Consider the following 28,000-nt stretch of genomic DNA (forward strand, 5'->3'; position numbering starts at 1 on the left):
AGAGAGAGAGAGAGAGAAAGAGAGAGAGAGCATGGAAAAACACACTAAAATATCGATGTGGTTTGTCCTGAGGCTAAGCCACTACACTATGCACCCAGTGTATCAGCAGCTCATAATCAATCAAAACATCAGCTAATGCAGTTTAAGGACAAAAAACAGTGGCCTTTGAGGGGCAAAATAACAAAAAAAAAGTGGATTTATTCTACAGCAGCTTGACAGTGTGTATAGTGTGAATAAGTTCATTGACAAACGAATGGTTAAAGGCATCAGTTTAAAATCATTTTCAGACCCTTTTCTAAAGACTCCACTGGCTTCTTTTTATAACACTGACGTCGTATGTGGTCTGTCTGCATTTGTTTGAGTCCTAGAGTTGTTATGCAAAAGTTGTAAACACACTTTCAAAACTAGTGCTAGTGCTATTTGCTAGTTACTGTGCACATGAGCAGCTGCATATGAGTCAATGCTCAGGATCTCCAATACCAAGTGCTGCTAGAGAGGTAAATAACTCCTTAGTGTTGGGCTGTGGAGCAGTGTAACTGTGCTCTGTGCAGTAATGGAACCTATCCAATAAATAGGGGACTGGAGGGATGTTTTTGACCCTGAGTTAGTAATCCTTTCCTGATTAGTAGTCATTTCATGTTGGATGAGCAGGTGTTCACAAACCTTGGGCTGTGTAAGTACGAGGGTTATTTACAGTTGAGGTTCTGTTTTCCCATGGATATTTAACTGAGGGGGAACTCAGTAGATCACTGGTCTTTATTCATCAGAGCTGTATACAAACAAGCACAGATTTAAGCTCACAAGACATAATTGAACAAAAACAAATAGGCTTCAACCCCCTACGATTCCCTTATTTACATAAACCACACACACATATTTACATACATATTATTTACACAGGGCAAGCAGTATTTAATGGCGACATTTCAACATTGGGGGAACAACAATAAGGGAATAGTATTCCACAGCTCCTGAGCCAATGGTTGTCCTTTTTGCATGGAGTTAAATATGAATTTCTCTCTCTCACCATGTCTCTCTCACGATTTCCCTCTCTCCATCTACCCCTCCCTTTCCTCTCTCTCTCCATTCCATCCATCCTCTCACCCACCCCATCTCTGTTACCCTCCCTCTTTCCCATTCACTCTCCCACCTCCCCTGCTGTACACTCTCTCTATCTCTCTCTCTCTCTCTCTCTCTCTCTCTCTCTCTCTCTCTCTCGCAGTAGAGGCAGTAGAAGGAGAAATGGCGACTGTGGTGCAGCCACTGACTCTGGAGCGAGGTGAGCGCACGATTGATTGGCTTTATTTTCGTTTTGCAAATATCTGTCGGTTTTCAATCTGCGTGTGTTTCCTTGCGAGAGGATTTACTACGTTTGTCTGATCGATCTGATTGTGCTTTAATGTCGGTGCTGGAGATCCGTGTGAAAGACATGGGTGTCAGTCCGTGATTTAATTTTATCCACCTCAATATGCGTCTGTATTTCTTGAGTAAATTTGCATGTTTGTATTTCACTGCACGGCACACGCGCGGGTTTCGCGTATGCGAGCGTTTACTCTTGTTGCTATTAACATTCCACTTCAACTTTGGACACAAAATGATAAAGATGCTTATGCTTTGAACACGTCTTTCCCAAACATTTTTATAATAAATGTTCATAAAGACATTTTACTAATGAAGAGTATCTAGGGTTTTTTGGCGCGTGCTTGCATTTCAATGCATTTCTGATGCACTGCTGGATTCTCAATGCAGATGTTGCACAGCAGGATTTAAAGTAATGAATTTCTCTTCAAATGTAGTCTTTTTTCAGTGGGATCTGTATATTCAGTTTCAACAGACGTCAAATAATTGTTTATTACATTTTAATTCACTACATACATTATATAAATAAGATATATACTCACAGTAAATAATGGATAGTGTCTAATCTGCATACTCAAGTGACATATTTGCATAAACATAACCTTTGGGTTATGTTACAAATACATGTTTTTGTCATGGAAAAGGTCAAACTCCAAAGAATAAACAGACACATTATTCATAGTGATAAAAAGCACAGGATGTAACATAAATCCAGCTATGAGCCACGTTTAATCTTTCTGAGTTGTTCTCCAAAACATGTTTAAGAAGGTACATGTGAAATGTCGTGAATGCAGGTTCTGTAATACGGGAGATAGCTTTGCTGAAAGAATATGAACATTTATTTTAAAACAATTGATTTGTGTGAATAGTGCAAATAAACAGATATATTTGAATATATTTAGTAGATCATATTGTAAATAGTTTTTCTGTGAAGTCATGGTGGTGGTAGAGGTGCAGATTGTAATAATCTCTGTAATGACTTTAAGGACCACAATCTTGTGTTTACTAAGAAACAGTAAATGAGTTAAATGAGTGTGTATCCTGTGTGTAATGTGTAACTGAAGGTGCAAAGAAGCACACAGAGCAGTGTGGAGATATTAATAGTGACGTGAAAGAGCACTGGTATGGTACAAGGGATATCAAGTTTAAAACACTTGTGTGTGGGTGTGTGTGTGTCTGTGTGTGGACATAAAAAGTATGTAAAGAAATGATCGATCGACTGGTGCCACTGTAGTTTAGGCCACGCCAGATAATATCTGATTTTTCAGATAAAACTAAAGAGTGATTTAGAGTGCTTATTTGGGGTTGATTTTTATTTTTACCCCAGTATATATCTGTTGCATGTATCATTGTTTCTTTTAATGTGATCAGGCTGTTTCAGTGTCTTTAAGATTTGCACCTTTCAGAAAATAATGTAAAAATAATAAATGATCACTTGCTTTATTGTTTGCTCCTTTCAGGTGATAAAAAGGCTTCTGCTTCTTTAAGTCAAGGCCAAAGTAGAAATTAGTAGATGCAGCTGAGGTTGTTTCTAAATGATGTAATTAGAAATGCATTATCGGTTTTACGCATACGTTTTGCCTTATTTTGGAGACATAATTATCCCACTGGAGCTAATGGAAAGCATTAGAAAATGGGTCACTACTGTGTGTGAATGAACAGTGCACATAAGAAATAACCGAAGAACATGAGCTTTTCTAATTCATTTAAAAAGCTGGAAATGGACTCACTTTAGTGACTTCTCTTGGTTGTAACATGCTGTGAAAATGAAATGAAATGTTGTCAAAATGTCTCTACTTCTACAGAACCTCTTCAAAAATCTGTTGTGTGGGAACTGTTTGCATTTGAGCATTGTCTTTATGTGGTAATGATTTCTTAATTGGGAACCTATTGTAGGAGCAAATGAATACATTTATTTTTAAGTGTACTTAACCATATGGGAACCGGCAATTTAAGAACTCTATACTTTTAATTTAGATTGACACTTGTTGATTAGTTTTCTTTTCTTACAGTTAATTAATAAACCAACTTCCAGCACCACACAAGCAAGAGGAAATCAGTATTGATCAGGTATTGGTGTTAACTATAAAGTAGTACTGAAAAACGTGCACCCATATTGATCTAAAAATATTTAATAAAACAAAGCTCTAGTTCAGAATCAACAAATCAACAAATCTTACAACAGATCAGCCTCTGCCGGTGGCGCAGCAGGCACACAGCTCCAGGGAACTGGAGGTTGGGGGTTCAAGTCCTGCTCTGGGTGACTGTCTGTGAGGAGTTTGGTGTGTTCTCCCTGTGTCTGTGTGGGTTTCCTCCGGGTGCTCCGGTTTCCTCCCACAGTCCAAACAGATTGGTGACTCAAAAGTCTCCGTAGGTGTGAGTGTGTGAGTGAATGTGTGTGTGTATGTGTCGCTCTGTGAAGGACTGGTGCCCCCCCCCAGGGTGTATTCCTGCCTTGTGCCCAATAATTCTGGGAAGGTTCCGACCCACCGTGACCCTGACTTAGATAAGCACTACTCTTGACAGTACATCTACTGTAAAGTCCTCCTAGAGGAGCAGAAGATATCACTGACACAAAAAGGACAAAATATCCTAATAATACAGAAGAAAGTTTGATAAACAAAAGTTTTGATATAAAGAGTGGGGTTGATGGTTGTCTGTATTAAATAAAGGATCCTCAGTAACATCAGTGACCTTATCACTGGCAAAAGCAGTAAGAGGTCACTTGTGTACCTCTCCCACTTTTCTCTGCTAGAATTTTCTGAGGTTTTTTATTTAATGCTTGAGTTTGAGCTCGTTGCTGTTAGGAATGTCATGACTGGACCAATTATCTCTGATTGGGGATTTGATAAAGTGAGCTGGCATGGATCTGAGAGGTAACCCCTGAGGACCTAGAGTTTGTATAAAATTTTGGATCTTGGCAAGCTTTAGTTCTGCAAAAAAGGTGCCTTTCTGAGGGCTCAGTATAATCCATTAAAAGGAAAGAAAATGACAGAATGTGTGGCAGATGGCCATATTCGTTCATCTCTCCTTTTCTCTAACGATGCATTCTTCCATGAACAATTCTGGAAGGCAATAAACCCCAAAAGTGCAATTTGAAGACAAGGCCACAAGGCCAGAAAACAAGGCTCCACAGTATGGAGAAAACATAGCAAATTTTATTATAATTCTGATTCCTATTGCGACTGCAGTACACGTTCTGATATTATGGGTTATAGTCTGAAAGTTGTTCCTCTATTGAAGCTGTCATAGCCTCTATATTTTTGGGAAGGTTTGCACAAAATGTTGGACTTTTACAGTTAGATTAGATTTGATGGCAGCCTTAAGAGCATATCCAACGACATGTACTGATGCTGAATGATAATTTCTGGCTTTTACACTCCATTCAGAATTGTTGCAAAGAGCTACATCTCCCCAGAAAACATGGTTTCACTGTCCTACAGCCCAATGCTAGGAGATATAGCCCCCTCAAGCCCATGTAAAGAATAAGGACATAGTGACCTTAGGCTCCAGAGTGTGCCATTTCATTTTGTATTTTTCTATGAAGATTATGCAAAATTATGTGCGCACATCTTTGCCCAAAATGGGAGAAGCTTTAAGAAGCTGAACTCACTTGTTATAAGGGGTATTGACAAACTATTTGACAGGTTATCAGAACTGAGTTTTGAGAACAGAGAACAGAGTTTTTAATGATATTGGCCCTTTAAAATTAAATTAGTGAGTTGTACGTGGCTAAAAGCCAATATGCTTTTATGTTTCTTTTTGTTGAATTTTGATGAATATAATGTTTCATCAAAACACCCACAGAGATTAGTCTTGAGCTGTGATTAGTAGGGTTGGGCAATATGGCCCTAAAATAATATCATGATATTTCAGGATATTTTGTCGATAGCGATTTTGTTGGCGATATGAAAAAACACTGAAAAAATACTTTTATTAATTTCCAGAACACACTATTGCAACAAGATAAATGATGTATTTTTATTAATTAGATTCATTTAATAATATGTTTAATTTCTTATTTAAATTATTGTATAAAACATTTTAATTTCGTACCAATCTAACAATTTCAAACATTCAGAAGGAATAACATAAATGTATAAGCATTTGCTTATTTTGTAAACAACCAAGTTTCTTTTTGTAACGTACCAAGGTTCTGACGTTGTATAAAATACAACATTTATATTTTATATCCAGACCACCTCCACATGACTGAAATTCACTCGTGTTTTGGAGCAAAATCTTTGAACGCAGAGCAAATATCCACCGTACCTGTCGCTGTGCTTCAATGACTCACATAAGGAATGTATGCCTTGTTACGTGTGACTGCATGACGCCATTACATAAACAAGTCAAAATATCATGATAATCACGATATGAACTTTTTTTATCGTTTGAAAAAGTTTTTCAATATTATAGCACACGATATTATATGGCACAGCCCTAGTGATTAGTGAAAAAAAACATGGTGGTTATGGGTACGATTCCCACTCCGGGTGACTGTCTGTTAGGAGTTGGTGTGTTCTCCCCATGTTTGTGTGGGTTTCCTCCGGGTGCTCCGGTTTCCTCCCACAGTCCAAAAACACACGTTGGTAGGTGAATTGGCGACTCAAAAATGTCTATAGGTGTGAGTGTGCCCTGTGAAGGACTGGCACCCCCTCCAGGGTGTATTCCTGCCTTGCACCCAATGATTCCAGGTAGGCTCTGGAGCCACCCCGACCCTGAACTGGATAAGCGCTTACAGATAATGAATGGATGGATAGAAGCTATTAAAGTAGCATGACAATGCTTGTCCTAATCTAAAAATTAGAGAAGCAGACTTGGGACCAAAAGGTCACAGGTTTGAGCCCCTGGACTGGAAATATGGGGGCAATGGGAGTTGAAAAAAAGTGTTTCTTCCTTCCTCAACAACCACAGCTTATATGCCAGTGAACAAGCCCCAACGTGTCTACCCAGATTCTGAGGAGGCTTTTCCAGACCTGTGTTTGGTACTCCCCCAAGTCAACAGTGCTTGTGTCTGGGTTCACTGCCAAGGAAGGGTTAAATGCAAAGACAACATTTTGTAAAACTCTGCCAAGGACTATTAAAAAGAAGTTGCACTTTTTAAAGTAATAAACACCTATCTAAGCTTCTCAGCTATTACTGAATCAGTAGAATAAACATCCAATACAATCATTTATACCCTGACAAAACCATGAACAATTGTATTGATGAGTCAGATAATCACCAATTATTAAGTTGAATGATATCAGTCAAATGCTATCACAGCAACGCTAGAAACTTGCACTAGACATAGGACTGAGAACTCATTTGCTTCTATGATATCAATGTTACCAGAGGCTAAAACCTCAATAGCAAGTAATAAAAATATCATGCCCCAATACTGTAGAAGTTAATATCCAATACATTACTTTAATTGTGCTCGTAGGGCAAGAGAAGAGATATTTTTGTCCTTTAATGTGATTCACTGAGCCGTGTTTTCATTAAAGTATGGAAACCACATTGCTGCCATGGTGTAATTCCCCTATCTCTGTTCAGTGTATCACACTCGCAGTTTGGCCCTTTGATGCTTGTGGTGCCCCCCTGATTCTCTTTGTGTTGAGATGGGCCTCACTTTTCTCCAAATCACAGCCTTCTTTCTTCTCTGAGAGCTGACAGACTCCCTCAAAAAATACACTACATGACCCAAGTGTTTGATCACATGCTTATCCAACATTTCCTACATTTTTTGACTGGTGTTTTCTTTCAGAGTTTTCGTATGCAGTGCTCACCCAGTAGTATCTGGTTGATCTATGAATATTACCTGGTCAGAGAAGTTTTAGGCCACCTAAAGGGTTAAACCTGTTCTCTGATTACCTGCATCTGTCAGTAATGAGACAACTAATTTAATTAAAGAAAAAAATGGTAGAGACAAACCACATGGCTAGACACCTAGCTTCAGTTGACACTGGGCAGTAAATATCAGCTGATCAATAATACATGTTCTTCTGTTCATACACACTCAAGCAATGACCTTTCCATCAGTCTGAAGTACAAAAATGAAGAATCTTCACACCAGGCATTAAATATGCCATTTTTTCTCATGTTCAACACTTGATAAGAAGAGGAGCATTCACTGTATTAGCAAGATTGAAGATCAAGTTCAAGAAGTTTATTGTCATTTCAGCAGTATACAGTGTTTACAGTACACAGTGAAACGAAATAGCGTTCCTCCAGGACCAAGGTGCTACATAAGACAATACACAACATTAAAGTGAAACTAGTGCAAAGCTAGTGCAAACATAAAACAGTGCACACACATTAAAGTGCAAAAGATCATTGACATGATCATTAACATGTTTCTTTTTATAGTAATATTATATCTGAGGTGTCATCTTTAGTGTTAATTGTTCCATTACAGCTCATGATTCAAAATGTATGATTTAAACCTATGAAAAACGGCGAAAAAGGAAAAAAGAAAATACTACATCTTAAATTTGAAGTTAATTGGAGGTGGAAAGGCATCTGAAATTTACTCTTTAATTTTACACTTAGACTTACCTTTAGTTATTAACCGTGTTAGCCTCATAGCTGAGGTGCAAAAGTAAAGAAGCAACATTTCACACACTGAACGACTGACTAGTAAAAGTGTTTTTTTTTTTTTTTGGTTGTAAATACATATTACATAGAACTATGTGAAATAAGCTTGTGTGTGTGTGTGTATGTGTATGTGTGTGTGTGTGTGTGTGTGTGTGTGTGTGTGTACAGTAAGGGTTTACCAAAATTAAGGCCACTCAGTTTTGCAGATAATAAACACATCTGGTCCAAAGTGCTTGGGGTTGTTACCACAGAGAGAGAGAGAGAGAGAGAGAGAGAGAGAGAGAGAGAGAGAGAGAGCATCCAACAGAAACCCTGCATGCTGAATTCTGTAGAATGATTCTAAAAGTACAAAGAAAAACCCCAACTAATGCATGCAGGACTAAATTGGGCAGATTTATTGGGTTGCTGGATGCATTTGAGGACAAGCCCCAGAGAAATGCTGCATTTTAAAGCAGTAAAGAGCCAAGAACTGAACCCTGAAAAGAGCTCCCTCAGTCAGCTGGTCCTGAGGCTTATTAACCCTCTAATATCTTCTAACAAACACCAGCCTTGCTCCAACACGGCTCTACAACCAAAACTCAACATTCACCAAATCATCAAAAATACTGGATGATTTTCTGGAACATTGGGAAAAAGAAATTCACAATCAGAGAAAATTTGAATGCTACCAGACTCTAAAACCAAAGTATTTGTAATACTTGGAAAATTATCTCTCATCTGTCACAGATACAAAGCAGTGACAGATCCTGACCAGATACAAACTCAGTGAACACAGTCTGGCCACAGAAACGGGCAGGTATAAAAAGTCCTGGCGCCTTGAGACCAGAGATTGTGTGTTCTCTGTATGACAGATGAGGTTGAATCAGAACTGCACTTTCATCTTCAAATTCATGAAAATAATTCCAAAATTTGAGAAATATACAGAATTGAAGAAAGTACAAATAATTCTGGGCAAGGGACACACTGCAGCCTCGCTGCTAAATATGTAGCAGAATGTCAGAGACACAGGGTAACACCCCCAAACCCCTACCCTACTGAACAGCACCCCCACCCAAATGATCCTCAGTAATTTACTTCTTTTACACTACGGTGGTGCAGCAGGTTAGTGTCGTAGTCACACAGCTCCAGGGACCTGGAGGTTGTGGGTTCGATTCCAGCTCCAGGTGATTGTCTGTGAGGAGTCTGGGCTGTTGTTACTGTTTGTATCGTAGTGCTCTGAGCCGAAGGTGAGTAAGAAGAAGCAAACATTGTGTTCTTTTTTATGCTTTTATTAAACACAAAAGTCAACCCAGGATGAACCAAGCTGGTGCTAAAACCAAAGGTTTATTCCAGGAAGCAGGTAAGGAATGGGGCAAGAGCAGGCTTACCAGACTTAAAGGGGCAGCTGTGTCCTACAGTCTTAAATTTGGAAACGTTCTGCAAATTTCCACCGACATAAACTGCTTCACAAACCAGGAAACTTAGTTTCCAGTTTGAAAACTGTGGCTGAAAAATAGGAAATAAGAAAGGAACACGCTCAGTTTGTGTGTGTTTCTGGGACTGTGTTTAGCGCGACACCATGCACGGTGGCCAGAACTCGGAACTCAGGAACATTTACACACACATCTCACAGACTGAGGACTGCTGAACCTATTTCACATGAGTGTGTGTATTTGCCTGAAATATTGTAAAGGGAAGTGGTGGTTAGACATTTTGTGGCATTAGTGTGTTTATAAAACTCCATACAGCTGTGCACGGCCACCTTATAAAGTAAACCACATGCTTTCCTCTAACTTGTTACATTGAATAAATAAGTAATTGTAATTCTTAAATTCAACTAAATGTTCCTGATTTTCTTTGTTCTTTGGTGGTAGATCACCTAGAATTTATTTTTAAATAAAATGAACAAGAAAAACATGCCGGTGTTATATATTATGAACAAAACTTTATGCTCCTCTGCATATATTAGTCCTGCCGTACATATTTTCTGTACAACACAATCACATGATAAAAAACACATATAAACAAAGATATTGATATGAAGCGCCAAAGCTTCTCCAGATCTTCCAATGACAAGGGTATGTATTTTGGGCTTCCTTGTTTTTGAAATGTCAGAAAAACCTCTGTGACATTGGCTATATGGCTAATGGTTGTCTGGCAAAACTAGGCTTGCCTAGTTTCTCTTCACTATTGTTTTTAAGCTTTTGTCCTATATGTGAGCTGAGGTGGTGATATAACCTGTCATTCACACACACACACACACACACACAGAGAGAGAGAGAGCAAAGACAGCTTCTCTTTTGCGAGTTTAAATTCATTTCCCAGCAAAGAAATGTGCAGCCTATTGTCTGTTTACAAATGTATGATTGACAAGCCATTCACAATTATCTCTAAATTAGGGACACTGAAAAGTGGCTGTTTAAAATGGTCAAAATAGCTTGGAAATTGTAAAACATTACTTCTAGTTATCATTCACTGTTTTCTGTCTTTGTCAGCTACTTGTAACGCATATTAAAAATGTGCCTATTATGTAATCTGGTGGGGTTTACGCAAGGCACCATGCTCCTAGCTAGCAAAACATTGGTACAATTTATATGATTATTATCATTAGGACATACAAGTAGATTATTTTTGTCTGCACATAGCCAGGAGGGTGCTCGTTTACAGATACAGTGTCAAAAAAAGGCATTGTTCTTTGACTGACCTCAGTTTCTTTTTATTTCTGGTATTTGTGGAAAACTGCGATACAGCGGGTGAAATACGTGTTGAACACGTCACGATTTTCTAAGTAAAGACATTTCTAATGGTTTTATTGACATACAATTCTCACCCGATGTCGGTAACAACGCGTCCAATCCACACATGCAAAGAAAACAAACCATAGATGTCCATAAATTAAGTTATGCAGTATTCAAACTGGAAATGACACAGGGAAAAAGTATTGAACACCCTTATTGAAATGTATTTATTTAATACTTAGTACAAAAGCCTTTGTTGGTGATGACAGCTTCAAGACACCTCCTGTATGGAGAAACTAGTCGCATGCATTGCTCAAGTGTGATTTTGGCCCATTTTCTCACACTCTTCAAATCCTTAAGGTTCCATGGGCTCCTTCTATGAACTTTGAGCTGTAGTTCCTTTAGTTACATAGATTTTCAGTAGGATTCACGTCAGGTGATTGACTGGGCCATTCTAGCAGTTTTATTTTCTTTCTCTGAAACCATTTGAGAGTTTCCTTAGCTGTGTGTTTGGGATCATTGTCTTACTGAAATGTCCACCCTTGTTTCATTTTCATCATCCAAAGATGGCAGCAGATTTTTATCAGGAATGTCTCTGTGCATTTGTCCGTTCATCCTCCCTACAGTTATATGAAGTGTGCCAGTGCCTTATGCTGAAAAACAGCCCCACACCATGATGTTCCGAACCTCAGTGTTTTTGGGGTGATATGCAGTGCCTTCTGACTCATCTGACCAGACTACATTCTCCCAGTATTTCACAGGCTTGTCTAAATGTGGTTGAGCAAACTTTAAATGCACATCAACATGCTTTTTCTTCACCAGTGGATGCTATGTACATGCATACAGGCCATGGTGGTTGAGTGCATTACTTATTGTTTTCTCAGACACAGTTGTACCTGCTGACTCCAGATCTTGCTGTAGCTCTCCACAAGTGGTCCTTGGCTCTTGGACAACTCGTCTGATCATTCTTTTCACTCCTCTGTCTGAAATCCTGTGGGGAGCACCTGGTCATAGCCTGTTTATGGTGAAATAATGCTCTGTCCACTTCTGGATTATGGTCCCAACAGTGTTCACTGGAACCTTCAGTAGTTTAGAAATTCTTCTGTAACCAAAGCCATCAGTATGTTTCGCGAAGGTCTTGGGAGAGCTCACTGGTTTTACCCATCATTTCGTTTCTTGTTTGGCTCCTTGGCAATGAGACAGCTTTTTTTATAGCCCATCAGTTGAACCAGCTGATATTAATTTGCACTAAGTGGCAGGATTGCTTTCTAATTACTGATAGATTTCAGCTGGTGTCATGACTTTCCATGGTTTTATTGCACCTCTCTTACTTCATGTGTTCAATACTTTTTCCTGTGCCATTTCTCATTACTATGCGTAATTTAATTTATGGCCATCTATGGTTTGATTTCTTTGCATGTGTGGATTGGATGGGTTGTTGCCGACATCTGGTGAGAATTAAATGTCAATAAAACCTTTAGAAATATATTTACTTAGGAAACTGGTGACATGTTCAATACTTATTTCAGCCGCTGTCTTTTACTGATCTTTATCTGTTGTTTTCTGTAAACAGTTTTCACCTGTGTGTGGAAAGATGCAACAGTATGTGTGTGTGTGTGTGTGTGATTCATTTCCTGTGCTGTTACAGAGAGATGTAGAGGATATATGCAGCAGAGAGCAAGGACATGATCACATCTGTAATTACACAACAAAGCAAAAATGACTTTACCAGTCCTTCTCCACTGTCAGTTTACACAGTTTTTAAAGGTACAATATCATTTTTGTCACATACAAAAAAGTGATTTAAGTATGTCCGCTTAATTTTTTTTGAACAAATGTACAGTTTACTTACTTACTCAGAAACAAAAACCACACATTTCCTTTCAACAGTTGTGATGTCACATATATGCACATTCTCATTATTGTAAGTAGCCCACCCATCCACACCCCCACCCACGGTAATATGCTCATGCAGTGGTTCAGTGTTCCAAAAGTCTCAACTGAAGAGTCGATGCTTTTACTGCAGCAAAGTGGAACAAGCAAAAAAGTATCCGATGCAACATCCTCAAACTTTCAGGTGAGAGAGAGAGAGAGACAGAGAGAGACAGAGAGAAAGAATGAATAAGAAGAGCAGATCGGAGCAAATTTAAAAAGTGAATGAATTCCCATCTTCCAAAACAAGTTAGAGCCTTAGGCGCCTGGTTCTTCTGCGAAAGGCAGTAGTATGTGCTGTTTTTAGCTTGCTAAATATTAAGGACAGGGAAGGTATGCCTTTAAAGCTAAGTCTAAAAACTTTTAGTGAAACTTCACCAAGGAATCTAGCACTGCTATGCTATTAGAAAGAGAAAGAGAGGGAACAAATGATAGAATGAGTCACAAAGAGAATGTGTGTGACTGAGAAAGGGGAGTTGAAATAATGAGTGAGAGAAAAAGAATGAGTGAGAGGAGGGAATGAGAGAGAAATAAAGATGGAAAAAGAATGACAGAAAATAAATGAGTCACAAAGGGAGATCTGTTTAAAGGAAAAGCGCAAGAGAGAGAGAGAGCAAAGGAATGGGAGTAAGTGATTGAGCATGAAAAAAAGTGAGAATGAGTCATAAGGATAGATCTGTTTAAAGAGAGAATGAGTAAATTGATATTGTAAACAATTTAGTGTTCTGTTAAAGAAATCTGCTTTGTATTTACATAATTATGAACAGCTTATTTTTTAAGTGTCAAAATATTCATGCAGTTAAGGCACCACAGAATATGAGAGAGAGAGAGAGAGAGAGAGAGAGAGAGAGACAAAGAAAGAAAGAAAGACAGCACTCTTTTCCAAAGAGAGGGTGAGAGAGATCCTGGATACTGACAGATAAATGTGGACAGAGGCTGGAGGCAGGTAACTGCTGAGTAGCATGTAAAGCACTTTGCCTAGTAAAATACAAGCTAAGCTAAAGACTTATAAAGATTGGGTATCGTTCTACCTTGTTAAAGGACATAGATGATACACTATATGGTTAAATGTTTGTGGACATCTGTTCATCCAAAAGCCCTGTACAGGGTATGTTCCTCCTGTCTTGAGCTCAGTGAGGGACACACTGTGACCCTGACCAGGATGAAGCAGTTACAGGAGATGAATGAATGAATTTTTTGTGTGTGTAATTCTTTTGTTATTCTGCTGGTGTTTTATGTGGGCAGTATTTTTCTTTAGTTACTTAAGTCATTGTTTTTTTGTTTATTAAATGAAAGGTCTTGAGTATGGTTTTAGTATACACACTTCTGGTTGTTGTACAGAGAATAAACAATAAATAAATAGCTTTGAAATTCCCTTGGCTGTGGTTCTATAGGACAGAAAATCAACAACAAAAAAATGGCCAGTGAAAGAAAAGCAGACAGAGATTAATGTCTGACTAGGATTCCCCTGATAATCATTCTCTCTCTCTCTCTCTCTCTCTCTCTCTCTCTCTCTCTCTCTCTCTCTCTCTCTCTCTCTCTCTCTCTGCCAGCTGAGCTGATGGCAGTAAAATCACAAAGAACCCACTCACACACACACACATACAAGTTCACATACACACACACACACACATTTTTATATACCATTCCTCAGAATATATAACCATGTTATACATCACTGCTACTTCACAACACTTAACCTTCACTACACTCAGTAATGAGCTGCTATGTTCTCACTGCTGTAACCAAAACAACACAATACACATGGGCACATACATACATCACCAAATGTTTGCGGACACCCCTTAAAATTACTGACTTCATCATTATTCAGCATGCACCATTGTGGACTAGTGTGGATAATTGTGTATAATCTCTATATGAAAAAATAAAATAAAACTGGATGCTATGGAGGGCGACACGGCAGTATGTAGTGTTGCAGTCACATAGCTCCAGGGACCTGGAGGTTGTGGGTTCGATTCCCGCTCCTCCCACAGTCCAAAAACACACGTTGGTAGGTGGATTGGCGACTCAAAAGTGTCCGTAGGTATGAGTGAATGTGTGAGTGTGTGTTGCCCTGTGAAGGACTGGCGCCCCCTCCAGGGTGTATTCCCGCCTTGCGCCCAATGATTCCAGGTAGGCTCCGGACCCACCGCGACCCTGAACTGGATAAGGGTTACAGATAATGAATGAATGAATGAATGGATGGATGCTGTGGAGCAGCTGCACATAAACCTAAGAAAAATATTTCATATTTCACTTTAGGGTCACCATGCTAAACACTTAGTGTGGGCTTGAGATGTAGGTTGAGGAGCAGTGGAACTATGTGTGTGTGGTGTGGGTATCTTGGCTGTGTGAATGGTGTGTATGTTGGTGTGTAGTTGTTGTTTATTTGTTGGCCTTGACTCTGTTTCTATTTTCTCTCTGATTGATTCACCGCAGCTCTTCTCCTGTCCTTCACTCTTCATTTAATTCATCTCTCGCACTCTCTCTCTCTCTTTCTCTCCCCCAGGTATCTTTGATCTCTTTTTTTATATATATATAATTTAGTTATGGTTCTTTCTAAAATGTTTCAGTTTAAAAAATATGTTTTTCAGAAATGAGTGAAGTTTGATTATTTTGGTTTAATACAAAAATGCACTGAATACGGAAATGTGAGTTAAGTCCTTGTACAGTGTAATCAATTCAAACAATACCCCAATCACTAGCTCTTTTTTGGATGTTTTCCATTGGATATAGCTGATGATGATAGTGTTACAATCCATTATGATATTCGAAGGTCACTGCAGTTGAATTAACACCATTTAGCTGATGTATAGTTTTTTGCTCATTTCCATCCTCAGCTTCTCTCTGTTTCTCTCAGATGTGGCGAGGGCAATCGAGCTGTTGGAGAAGCTTCAGGAATCTGGAGATGTTCCTGGACATAAACTCCAGTCACTGAAGAAGGTCCTACAGAGTGAGTTCTGTACAGCCATCAGAGAGGTCAGTCACACCTCAACAATCTCACACGATACACACACCTGAAAAAAACAAAACACTGAGATCACACAGGTAGTTAAAGCAATTTACAACTGCATATTGACTGTGCATATTGACTAGACTCTGTGATCATTATTCTTGTACATTTCAGCATTGTGATGTCTGCAGGCCCTGTACAGCAAGAAAGAGAGGAAATTAAAGACTGATCACAGATCACAGATCTGTATATACAACTTATACATTTATTACGTGGTTTAATAACCCTTTAAATAATATGTTTTTTAATGTTTTTGTTGTTTTTCAGTTTTTTACTTTGGTATAGAAATCATAAATGATTTTGTTTTGTGTAAAGTCTATTTAAAAATGTATCACCTTCCTTGTATAGTTTGTAATCTTTGACCTGTGTGAGATCAAAAATGCCCTTGTTATTCTCTATTCTATTCATTATTTTTTTCCTGCAGTGGGTGTGAATGTGCTGGAAACTGTGGTGGTTATGTCGTTGTTGTTATTGTTCTCAGTATGTTAGTATGCTGTTCGGTCATGAATATTAATTCACACTCAGGATGTGTGTGTGTATCAGACACATTTGGCTGTAGTTTCTCATTTCATGCTCTGGTGAACGTAGATGGTATCGTAAGTACTCAATGTGTCATTTATATTCCAGCTAAAAGTGCCCTGAAGGCGAATGACACAATGTCAATATTCATTTATGGCTCAGACTTGTCGAAAATTTGGTAGACACTTCTTATAATGAGAGAAGTGAAGAACTTTAAGGTGCATCCATGCTAGACACTTGGTATTCACACTCAGTGCACATGTCAGCTAGATGGATACAAAGTCCTGGGATAGAGCCATGGTGTGATGATGATCCATTAAATACCTTTGGAATGAGTTGGGGTTGGTGTTTGTGAAGGAGAAATAATCAACTAACATCCATGCTACAAGCAAACTAACACTGAACACTGTGCACTGGATGTTTCACTGAAAGTTAATCTACTAAATTCAACACTATTTCAAACCAGAAGCAGGTCCTCATACTGTAGCCTGAAACTCCCATAACTCCCACACTCATTAAAGCGAGTTGGTGTGTGGAGACATTTGGGGAGGAAGCTTGACCTATGATGTCAGCAGTGTTCGTTTGTTGCCATGTATAATATTAATATATATTTTTCTCCTCAAAAACTTCATAATTAATAGGATCCATTTAGAGCAGAAGACTCTGTACAAAATAATGAAAATCCCTTTGAAATCTGTCACTGAGACAACGAGTTTAGACATGGACTTTTGGGCATGATGCAAAGTAATTACATGACTTCAGTTTTAATGCTGTAATTTTTAGTCAGGCTTTAGCTAGAGCCTTCTTTGTTTTGACAGAATGCTGTCTGATTTCACATACAGATCTGGCAATTGTCTAACAATTGGGTTATTATACACACACACACACACACCGACACACACAAACACACACACAATGTGGTCAGTGTTTACATCGGGACTGTATGGACAACAGACTGATTATCCAATTCTCTCTGTATCAGTCAGTACCAGAGAGAGAGAGAGAGAGAGAGAGAGAGAGAGAGAGAGAGGATTTTGTTTCTGTTTATTTTGAAGTGAAAAATGTAGAGGATTTTGCAGGAATTTACTGTACAGCTGTACAGATTTTACTGTGGTTTTGTGGCATCATTCAATGAGCCAAGAGTCAGTAATAACGAAAGCAAATGAATGTAAATCATCATTATGTTATCACCTTTAAGAACAGTAGGATATCTGTACACATACCTAACAGAGACATAGCATGTGATGATATGTTTAGACATTTATCCTGAATACATGTGTCATGATTATTAGGTGGATTAAGTGTAATTGTAAACTTTGTTAATCTCTTTTGGCATTGGCTTAGAGTAATCAAAATTATGATAACAGCTTTTTTGCATGTAGCATGGGAGACACCACAGGCTTTAAACTAATGCTTAATGAGAAAAACATGAATATAATGTTTGACTAGTGTGTTATGATTAGAGAAACACAGTTTTGTAACTAAGCTACAAGCTGTTATCATTAAACGGAGGCTAGGGATGGTTTTGTAACTGCTCTGTGCAGTTATCTCCAGGATTTCAAAGTATTTAACAAACTATTATTTGGGCAATGTGGTGATGCAATGTTAACTGTTGCTGCCATGCAGTTCCTGGATTTGTTTCACACATTGGGTCATGGTCTATGAGTGTGTGTGGTTTTTCTATAGGTGATTCAGTTTCCTCCCACATTCCAAAACCATAGGTTAATAGGTTGAATGATTATGCAAATTGTCCACAGCTGCAAGTGTGTGACTGGGTGAATGTGCAATGCTCTGTGAGGGACTGGTGTTCTGTCCAGGAATTAATTCATACCATGATATAATAATGCAGAAAAGTATCAAGCAAAATTACTGCATATTAAATACATTGTTAAAAATGTAAAAACTGTTAAACACAAGATATTTAGGGTGTGTTAATAGTTTAGTCTGTTTGTTCCACACGAGGCTCTGTTAGATCACAAAGTGGTTTGGTGGATATCAAAACTATTAACAGCTGAATTATGTTATAAAATCTATCCCGTCAGCTGTGATATTTTCCTCCATGTGGCTTTTGTCTTTTTTTTTTCTTTCAAAATCTAATGTTTCAGTGTGAACCCAGTATTGCAGAATAACAGTAGCTCATTAAACTGTAGCTTGACGCTTGAAAAAAGCTTCAGAATTTTGGAGAAATTATCTGTATGACTAAACATGAGATTTTGTAAAGCAAAGCAAGAATCACATTCATTTTTGTCATGGAGAAATCAACTCCTCATATGGGCCTGACACAGACTACAGAATAAGCACATAACTTCAGAGGTCTGTAGTAAATGGTGCCTTGGTCTGAAAAAAATGCTCAACCCAGTAGTCTGTTTGAGCAGATGTTCCACAGCTGGGTTAATGCTCAAAAGCTGAGATACAGACATCATTTATCAGCATCAAATGATATTTTAATTGCTTTTATGTTAGCTTTGTCATTTGGTGGTATTTGGATAAATCAAGGGTTAACAACAGCCACTCATTCATTTGTTTTAGAAAATATTATTTGAGTTAAAGTGCTGGTTCACCTTCACAGCTAGTAATGGGCAGAGTTGGGGAAAAGGCTCATAGGGCACAGAGAACACAGCTAATGTTTGAAGAACTAGATCACAGATCAAAGGAGAAAAAATGGCTGTAGCCAGCTTCCATTCAGGCTAGGCTTTGAGAAAAGCTAATGGGGGACGACGTTCTGAACAAAACAGTGTAATTCTAAAATTGTACTTCAGATTTGATCGTGTTTGTTGAGATTTGATCTCTCTCTCTCTCTCTCTCCCTCTCTCTCTCTCTCTCTCTCTCTCTCTCTCTCTCTCTCACTCACTCACTCACTCAGGTTTATCAGTACATGCATGAGACAATAACAGTGAATGGGTGTCCAGAGTACCAGGCTCGAGCGACCGCAAAGGTAAGAATAATTAGTTATTTTCCAGATTCTTATTTTGTTTGCAGAACCATTACAGTTATTAAGTGCATTTAAATATTGTGACTAGATATTTTTTTATCCTGGGCTTTTTTTCTGGTAGTTGTGATGTCATTTGACATTAACGTTTTTGTTGCTTATTTTTTGGTCAAACTCATGATCAATGTGTAATTGGGTTAAAGTTCCCAACTTTAGCCAACTTTGCTGATGATGTTGATTTCTGAAGAGCATGCAGCTCTTTATTTTTCAATATTGCATGCTTGCAAATTGCAATTTTGGTGTAAAAAAAAAGACTGTCAAACTTTATAGACAGCATATGTCTTTTTTCAGGCTTTTTCATTCCATTTTAGTGAGTTCTACTTTCAATTCAAAACAAATCTCTATTAGACTTTCAAATGTCCTTTTTTCATCCTGCTTCTCTTTTATGCATTAAAAAAACAGATTTAACAAACAGTCTGAACAGTAATTATCCACCTCACATACATTTAAATGTAGCACTCTTTTACTTCATCAACCTTTCAGTTCATTCACATTCCTCTGCTGTAGGGAAGATACAAAGAGATTAAAAAGAGGAGAAAGAGAGAAAGGATGAAAACAAAAGAAGGAATGCAGTGTCTGTATAACTGAAGGACGAGTTTGTTGACTAGAAATGAGGACAAATCCTTTGAAAATGAGAATTTCATCCCAATACAGTTTTCTGAGCTGTTTCCAATCCATCAGACAAAGGGGAGCAGTGCCAAAAAAAGTGCACCATTCCGAATATACATCTCCTGTCAAGAGTCTGGGGACACCTAGATTTATATAAATGCAGATTTTTTTTCAAAGCAAAATATTCGCTCACATACCTTAGCACACCACAATCCCCCACCCCCCACACACACCGTTTAAAAAGAAAGTAAAATTACAAAATGTATTACATAGCATTAAATAAATAAATAAAATAAAATAAAAACAGCTGGGCTGTGAGGAGTGTGGTGTGTTCTCCCTGTGTCCGCGTGGGTTTCCTCCGGGTGCTCCGGTTTCCTCTCACAGTCCAAAAACACACGTTGGTAGGTGGATTGGTGACTCAAGTGTCCGTAGGTGTGAGTGTGTGAGTGAATGTGTGTGTGTTGCCCTGTGAAGGACTGGCGCCCCCTCCAGGGTGTATTCCCGCCTTGCGCCCAATGATTCCAGGTAGGCTTGTGGCCCACTGCGACCCTGAACTGGATAAGCGCTTACAGATAATGAATGAATGAATGAATGAAAAACAGCTGGGGCAATTGAGTTTTTGAATCTATTAGTCCTGCACCTAGGCCGTATAAATCTGCAAACAGAAACAACCTTAACTCACTGTACATGGCATGACTCTGCAAGCTTTGAGAGATCATTACAATGTGTGCCAGCAATTTTACCACATATTTTGTATAGTAACAGTCTCTGCCCTTCTGGTAAGGCAGTACTGGCACATTGCTGTGAGCTTTTGATTGCATTCAGCCATATCATCATAAGTTAGGTAAAGTATTCATGTTGGATGTTAGGTCTGCACTCATCCCAGAGGTATTGGATGGAGCCCCATTACTTCCAGACAACACTGTACCACTGCTGGGGGCTTCTTGTTTGTAACTCTCTAGCTGAGAGTTGGCATTGAGCATGGTGACCTTAGGTTCATGTGTGATTGCTCTATACATCACATTCAATTAGACAATGTTTTTATACAGTTATTGTACCAAATGTGTGTATAACTCAACGTCTGTGCCAACATTCACCTTAAATGCATTTAATCAAAAACTCATCATCGACCATCTGTATCTGACCTCACTAATGCTGTGTGGGTGAATGCAAGCAAATCTGCACTACCACATTTCAACATCTTGTATAAAACCTTCCAAGAAGATTATGCGCTGTTACTGCAGCCAATAGAAACATCCTTATTAATACTCTTTATTATCCAATTTCATGTGAATTATCAGTTGTGTATTCACAGGTAAAACAGAAATGATAAGGCATGTGCACTCAAGCCTTTCTTTAAAGTGCTGATATGTGAGAGACATTTAAAGAGGCTCTGGACTGTGTGGAATGGTGATCCTTGGTGTGGTGTGTTTTATGATAAGAGAGTAATTCATTTACACTGTACTCTCTCTGAATATTGATAAGGCCATGTCCTTGCCAATGTTACAGTGAGGACAAATAATTACAGCTCGTTTTTACACCTCTCTACAGCTGATTTACATTTGCACTTTAAACACTTTAAGCGAAGTAACAAATTATTAGTTACATTACATTCATGTTAACCCTGTCTTACCTAATGTATAAAGGGTGATCCATTAAGAATTTTTATGTTTGCACCCTTTAATTATTAAAATATACATCATAAATCTATGGCTACAGCTGGAGGAACTCCTACTGGTTTTTAATGGTGCTGAAGTGTAACAGTAGAATTACATTCAGTATCATGATTCATATTTCCATGTCATAATGACTCTTAATTTAGAATTTTCATAGAGAAATCAAGCATAGACCTGGGAATATTTATATGGGTCTTAGACTGACTACAGAATGACACTTGACTTGAATTCATGGCTCTGTATTTATATTAAGATAAAGACAGCCAATCACCTTGCTGTTTTGAAAATAAAAAAATAATAGAAATGCAGAGAGCACTGGCTTAATTAACATGCAGAAGACACAGTCTCTATACCTAAAAGACTGTTTTCAGTTGATAGTGCAGAAGCTAGAGCATGGTTTAAAAGCACTGTAAGGCTCTTTACTAACCCTTAGAATGAAAATACTCTGTATTATAACATGAAAATGCATCAGTATGATAAAATCCCTGTTATACCTGTAGTAAATTATGTGCCATATTTTCTAATTTGCAAACACAGTAATGGGGGCAGAGTAATAGGTGTTACTATAGCACCTCTATATGCTCTACAGCAGCTGCACAAACCCATTGGTGCTATATGAGGTAACCTCACGTTGCCAGACTTTCTAGGGTGGTATGTATTCATGACCCATTACTGGAAGGCCTTATAGGATATGAGCCCTATAATATCTTAGATAATGTTATTTGGCATTGATTGTGAAGTGTGCCATATGTTTTCTCATGACACCTTCATTCTGAGTATGAGCGGAGCTGTGAAGATCTGCTTTGAGCTGCTCTTCACATACACAGCCCCCTTTTTCAGCTGTATTCCTATTTATTCAGCAAGTGCTTCATCTGTAGATGATGTTCTGATTCAGAGGGATCAGAAAATCGCTGCTTTTGCCTTGTGGGGATCTTCTGATTTTAAAGGACTGTGAAAAGCATCCCTTATTTGTCTTTCCCCCTCTTCTCTCTGCATGCATGCTTTAATAAAGAATAGAAGCTGACAGAAAACCACCCGTGGCTACAAAAGATTTACAACTTTTCTCTGTCTTCTCGGACCAACAGGCTCCAGCTAGCTTTGTTTTCTACTGCACTTTTTCACTATTTATAGTCTTGTTTAGCAGGCAGATGTTTTTTCCACAAGAGGGAGCTGTCACTTTATTTTTGCATGAGTGAAAAGGAGAAAAAAATACATAGAAATGGGCCAAGGAGAAGTTTTTCATTTCAATGTATTATTTTATTATCATATTGTTATATTATTCCAGGCCTTCATAGCTGGGTTTGTGGTGGTTTTTTTTATTATGAATTCATTATTTTTTTCAGGCCACTGTGGCTGCATTTGCAGCAAGTGAGGGTCACTCTCACCCTCGCGTAGTGGAGCTGCCAAAGACAGATGAAGGACTGGGCTTTAATGTAATGGGCGGCAAGGAGCAAAATTCTCCAATCTACATTTCCCGCATTATACCTGGGGGCGTGGCTGAGAGACATGGGGGACTGAAGAGAGGGGACCAGCTTCTGTCTGTTAATGGAGTGGTCAGTATTACTTTATTATTTAACCTTAAAAACACTTAACCACAGAAAACAGCAAGCTAGCCAGCTCCAAGTATAACCTGAGTGTTATTCTATAACTTTCAAGAAATGTATATAGAACTTGTTATACAAACTCTGGTCTAATGACAAAATAAAAGTATGTTTCTATATAAAGTATAATATAAAGCATTAAATAAAAAATATATAATTAAGACAACTTTTAATTTATATAATTAAGACAATATATTAATAATATATATTTAGTGAATAATTACATTTGTTTGCTGCATTTAACATATTTGGAAACAGGGATTTTTCACTGTGTAACTTATAATATTTTATTATGTGTCAAATATGTTAAATCTGACTTGTTTAAATGAACTCTTTCCACATTTGTCAACAACAGTGGATGTATTTGGGATTGACTCGGTTTGTACTACCAGCTTTTAAGGCTGATCATTTTGGTGTGTCTACAGTGTGAATACTTTGAAAAAATGAAATTGAATATTCTTACATCAATGGAAGCAGGAAATAAGGCAAAGTGTGGCCAGTACTGTATAAATACTGAAAGTGTAAAGATTTTAAAGATTGTATATAAAGATTAATTGGACTGGACGTTAAATATATGAAGGATGCAGAGTTCCACAATGCTGTATATAAGGCATGAATTAATAGAAAAACATGAAATATATTACATCTCAAGCTCTTTCAATGCCTGGCTCTAAAGCATGACTAGAATAATATAATAATAAAAAGGTCTTTAAACCTGAAAAGGGGCTCTCGTCAGGAGGCTGTCACTTTAAAGTCACTGCTTTAAATGTGCCGTTCCTTTTTAAAATGCACAAGAGCACAGTCTGAAGGGAATGAGGTTTTTTTATGGCTCTGAAAGCTGTCTCTGCTTTAAAAGAACTCCTTGCATTACTGTCATGGATATTTCAGAAAGTTTTTAACCCATTTTTCTGACTGTCATTCTGTCTCAGACTTATAGAGCGTGACAGTTTTATTACTCTATCAGAGATGCACAAGTTCAATATATAATTCCTTTTCACATAAAAATCTGAACGCTGCACTGATTTCAATACTGTAATTAAGCCAAACACACTGCAATGAATGGTAGTTTAGTTATTAGTTCTTCTCTCTGTCTTGGAAATTTTGTACTGAAAATTTTTCTATGAGGATTCGATGACATTTGGTGGCTTCATACTTAACGAGGTTAGGTACTGATTAGTTAATACTGATCAGATACTGATTGGATGATTACCTCTGAATGCTCAAAAACCACTCCAGCTACTCCCAAATGATTTGGTGCACCATCGCTCCAGAAAACACACTTCCACTGCTCCAGAGACTAATCTACTACGCACTTGCCACTGATCATGGAGAATGATGTATGGACCTAAAATACATCAGTTTAATGTTCTTCACATATACACTGAGACATCAGACCTTAACCTCTTTTTTCTGTGCTGTTTTCTCAGAGTGTGGAAGGGGAGCACCATGAGAAAGCAGTAGAGTTGTTGAAGGCTGCTAAAGACAGCGTGAAGCTGGTGGTGCGCTACACACCCAAAGTTCTGGAGGAGATGGAAGCGAGGTTTGAGAAGCTCCGCACAGCTCGCCGGCGTCAGCAACAACAGCTTCTTATCCAGCAGCAGCAGCAGCAGAATCTCAGCTCTCAGAACCACACGGCGTAGGTGAGGCTTTTCAGTGCTTTAAAGCAATAATTCAGCTAAAAAAACACATCTACACTTTTTCCCCATTTACTTAAATCATTAGCCAAAACAAAGACTGTGTCCAGACCAAACCTACTGTGCTGTCTTTCTCCCAAAACCCTTCACCAGAAGCTGTGTAGTTTAAGCACATTTAAAAAAAAATCATACCATGGTAATAGTTTTATCATAGTAGTAATATTAATAAATATATAATCTATAGCATCTGGGCCTATTTGGATCAGTCTTCAAAATCATCCCATTTTGAAATCATGGGGGGCTTTTTTTGTGATGTTACATTAAAAACCAAAGTATTCATCCATGCCTCAAGTTGGATCCACCCACCACTAACTCAGAAGAAGGCACAGCCAGTCATAACAGGCCAATGTCCAAGAGTTTTCATGTACATATCTGCCAATAATCATACATAGACATTTATGATAATGTAAAAACTTGGACCAAATTCCCATGGATAGTCAGTACAGAGTAATTAAACATTTATTTATATAGGCTTATATATGCATGCAGTAAAATGAAAAATGCTGTGTTTATTTGCAGCATTGATCACTTCTAAACCTAGGGGATTTTTAAGGAGTGTCTGCAGATAATGATGGTGGTAGCCTTGTTTGAAGCCCTTATTTAGCAATTATTTGTAGCTCCAGTGTATAACTAAAGAAACTAATTTTAAAAATTAAACTTGCATGGGCTCTATGGCATTTGAAGTGAGGGAGGGGTAATTGTGTACATTTAATTTTTTTTTTTTTGCTGAATTATTGCTTTAATCCAGTGAACACTACATGCCTGGTACTGGCACAAAAACAGAAATCCACAACTTTAAATTTGCTGCAAGAGCAAATACATTACCACTTTGGAAAGTGTAAAACTATATTAACTCAGTGTGCGAAACTAGAGCCATCTTTACTGCTGTGTTTTATACCTTAAAATATTCAAGAGATGCCCTGTGCAGAGTACAGATCAGCAAGTGCATGTTATTGATATGTTTAATCAGAGTACTGATAAAATATGACTTGTGTGTAACATATTTCTGTTAATGTATTTACACCATTAAAAAGTGTAAAATTAAATTCCCTGCCTTTCTAGAAGGAATCTGTCTTGAGTGACACATACTGCATGTAACATACAGAACAACAAGACAATACAAAAACTCTTTAAAATATTCAAGAATAAATATATTAAATTAAGAAATATAACTAAAAATAAAAGGTCAATGTGTCAGGCCATTACAGGACATCACACATCTGCAAGCAATTTTACACAGTCAGTTGACCTATCATCATGTGTTTTGATCTGTGGGAAGCACTCAGAGGAAATCCATCCAGACAGTGAGATAACACACCAAAGAGACAAGTGTTTGAACCCACAACCCCAGGACCCTGTAGCTGTGTGGCATTGATACCCTTTTTGTTAAATCATGTTTCTTCAAATTTCAGAAAAAGCGCGACAACAGCACATAGACATTGAAATTGGAAAATATAGCCCTTTATTCTCCTTGGATAGAAAAGGTTAATACCACATTGCCAGTGGAATGAGGTTAAGACGGTCATTACCCACACTGCCCCCAGAGTGTAAGGAAAGCAGTGTATTTGGTAGAGTTCTGTTTACGTTTGTTTGTTTTGGGTTTTTTTTGGGGGGGGCACAGTGGTGCAGCAGGTAGTGTCACAGTCACACAGCTCCAGGGGCCTGGAGGTTGTGGGTTCGATTCCCGCTCCGGGTGACTGTCTGTGAGGAGTTGGTGTGTTCTCCCCATGTCCGCGTGGGTTTCCTCCCACAGTCCAAAAACACACATTGGTAGGTGGATTGGCGACTCAAAAGTGTCCGTAGGTGTGAGTGTGTGAGTGAATGTGTGTGTGTCTGTGTTGCCCTGCGAAGGACTGGCACCCCCTCCAGGGTGTATTCCCGCCTTGCGCCCAATGATTCCAGGTAGGCTCTGGACCCACCGCGACCCTGAATTGGATAAGCAGTTACAGATGTTTTTCTTGAAATAACTCTTGAAACCCTTTAAACTGCAGCTGTAGATGTATATGAAAAGTGCTATACAAATAAAGATAATTAATATTTGTATTATGATTATCTGAATAATTTTATACACATGCACCTACCAAGTTGATTCTGAGTTGATCTGGAATCCAGAGCTTTTTTATTTAAAGCTAATTAAAAACCTATCACCTATTCAGCCAATTAATTACACAGATATAAAGACACAAAAATAAAAAATAAGGGGGTGTAAGTATGCACACATGGACAAAAATTAAATGTAAGCCTGTTTTAAACATGACCATCCTTAAGTGGGGATACCTCTTTTTGGAGCATAAATTGGTTCCTTCAGGGACTACAAATCCATTTGATTCTTCATGTGACTTGCACTTTATGCAAATATTGTAAAAAAGGATTACTTTCATAAATATTGTTTGGCTTTTTTGGTGATAAAAATGACTGATTGCTTGTTTAAGTCTCTCAGCTGTTGTCCTCTCTTGTAATCTGCAGGTTGTTCCAGAAAAAAAACAAGTAGAATAAAATAGAGGTTTGGGAGAGAGCTCAGCAGCCTGTGGCCTTCCAGAAGATAAGAAAAGGAGGAAGAAGAGGAGAGAAGTAGGAAGAGGAGGAGAAATAGAAGACCATCCCTTGCTCACTCAGTGTAAAAACTACAGCTTTACTATGGTCCAATAAACCTCTACCATCTATGTGCTGCAACAACGCCCTGGTGCTGGGAAAAGTATAAAATATGAAAGAGTGAGAAAGAACACTTATTTTTACCCATTGGTTGTTATCTTTTTTAGTTGTCTTTCAAAGCCTGCAACAGTGAAGCTTATTAAGTGAAATCATCTTCATTCTAGTGGATATATGTAATAGTTTTCATTCTGAGACCGCTGGTAAAATATCATACAGTTTATTAACTTTTTTGTTAAAATTGTTTGTATTTTAATGGTTTTAGGTTCTTTTAAATTGAAATAGGGCACTTATATAAAATTATAAAAGTAATCACTCAAAGCAATCTAATGATCTAATGATAATTTCATAATGAGAAATATATATGTTGGCTGGATAAAAAATTATTTCACTTAATAAGTCATTTTTGCAGTGCAGTTGCAAGTTGTGACCCTCTTCAAAGATAAGAACAAAAATTGTCCTCCTCCTCGTAGTTATTTGTGATTCGTATTTATTTGTTCTTCTGAAGCTTCCTGCTGAATGCACTGCAAAAAAAATCTTTTTTTAAGTGAAATGGTCTTTAAAATCTATCTATATATATATATATTATATTATTTAGGAGACTGTTGTAAGAATGTTATAAGACTATAAACACAATGTCTATAGGTTTATAAGTTATTT

At 38.0% G+C, this 28,000-nt stretch overlaps 1 protein-coding gene across 2 annotated transcripts; it reads left to right on the forward strand.

Annotated features, from left to right (window-relative positions):
* Positions 1-1,166: 1,166 nt before the first annotated feature.
* On the forward strand, positions 1,167-27,933 carry lin7a (lin-7 homolog A (C. elegans)). Of its 2 annotated transcripts, none has more exons than XM_066669492.1 (6): positions 1,167-1,279; positions 15,451-15,569; positions 18,986-19,057; positions 22,740-22,949; positions 24,425-24,637; positions 27,158-27,933. In XM_066669492.1, exons 1-5 carry the CDS (start codon positions 1,243-1,245, stop codon positions 24,635-24,637), a joined length of 651 nt encoding a protein of 216 aa, XP_066525589.1. In that variant the 5' UTR covers positions 1,167-1,242; the 3' UTR covers positions 27,158-27,933. The 2 variants fall into 2 exon arrangements, with proteins under 2 accessions (XP_066525589.1, XP_066525588.1); XM_066669491.1 differs by having other exon boundaries at positions 24,425-24,633.
* Positions 27,934-28,000: the final 67 nt, after the last annotated feature.

This window comes from Hoplias malabaricus, chromosome 4, assembly GCF_029633855.1.
Source record: "Hoplias malabaricus isolate fHopMal1 chromosome 4, fHopMal1.hap1, whole genome shotgun sequence".
In the NCBI taxonomy this organism is placed as follows: Eukaryota; Metazoa; Chordata; class Actinopteri; order Characiformes; family Erythrinidae; genus Hoplias; species Hoplias malabaricus.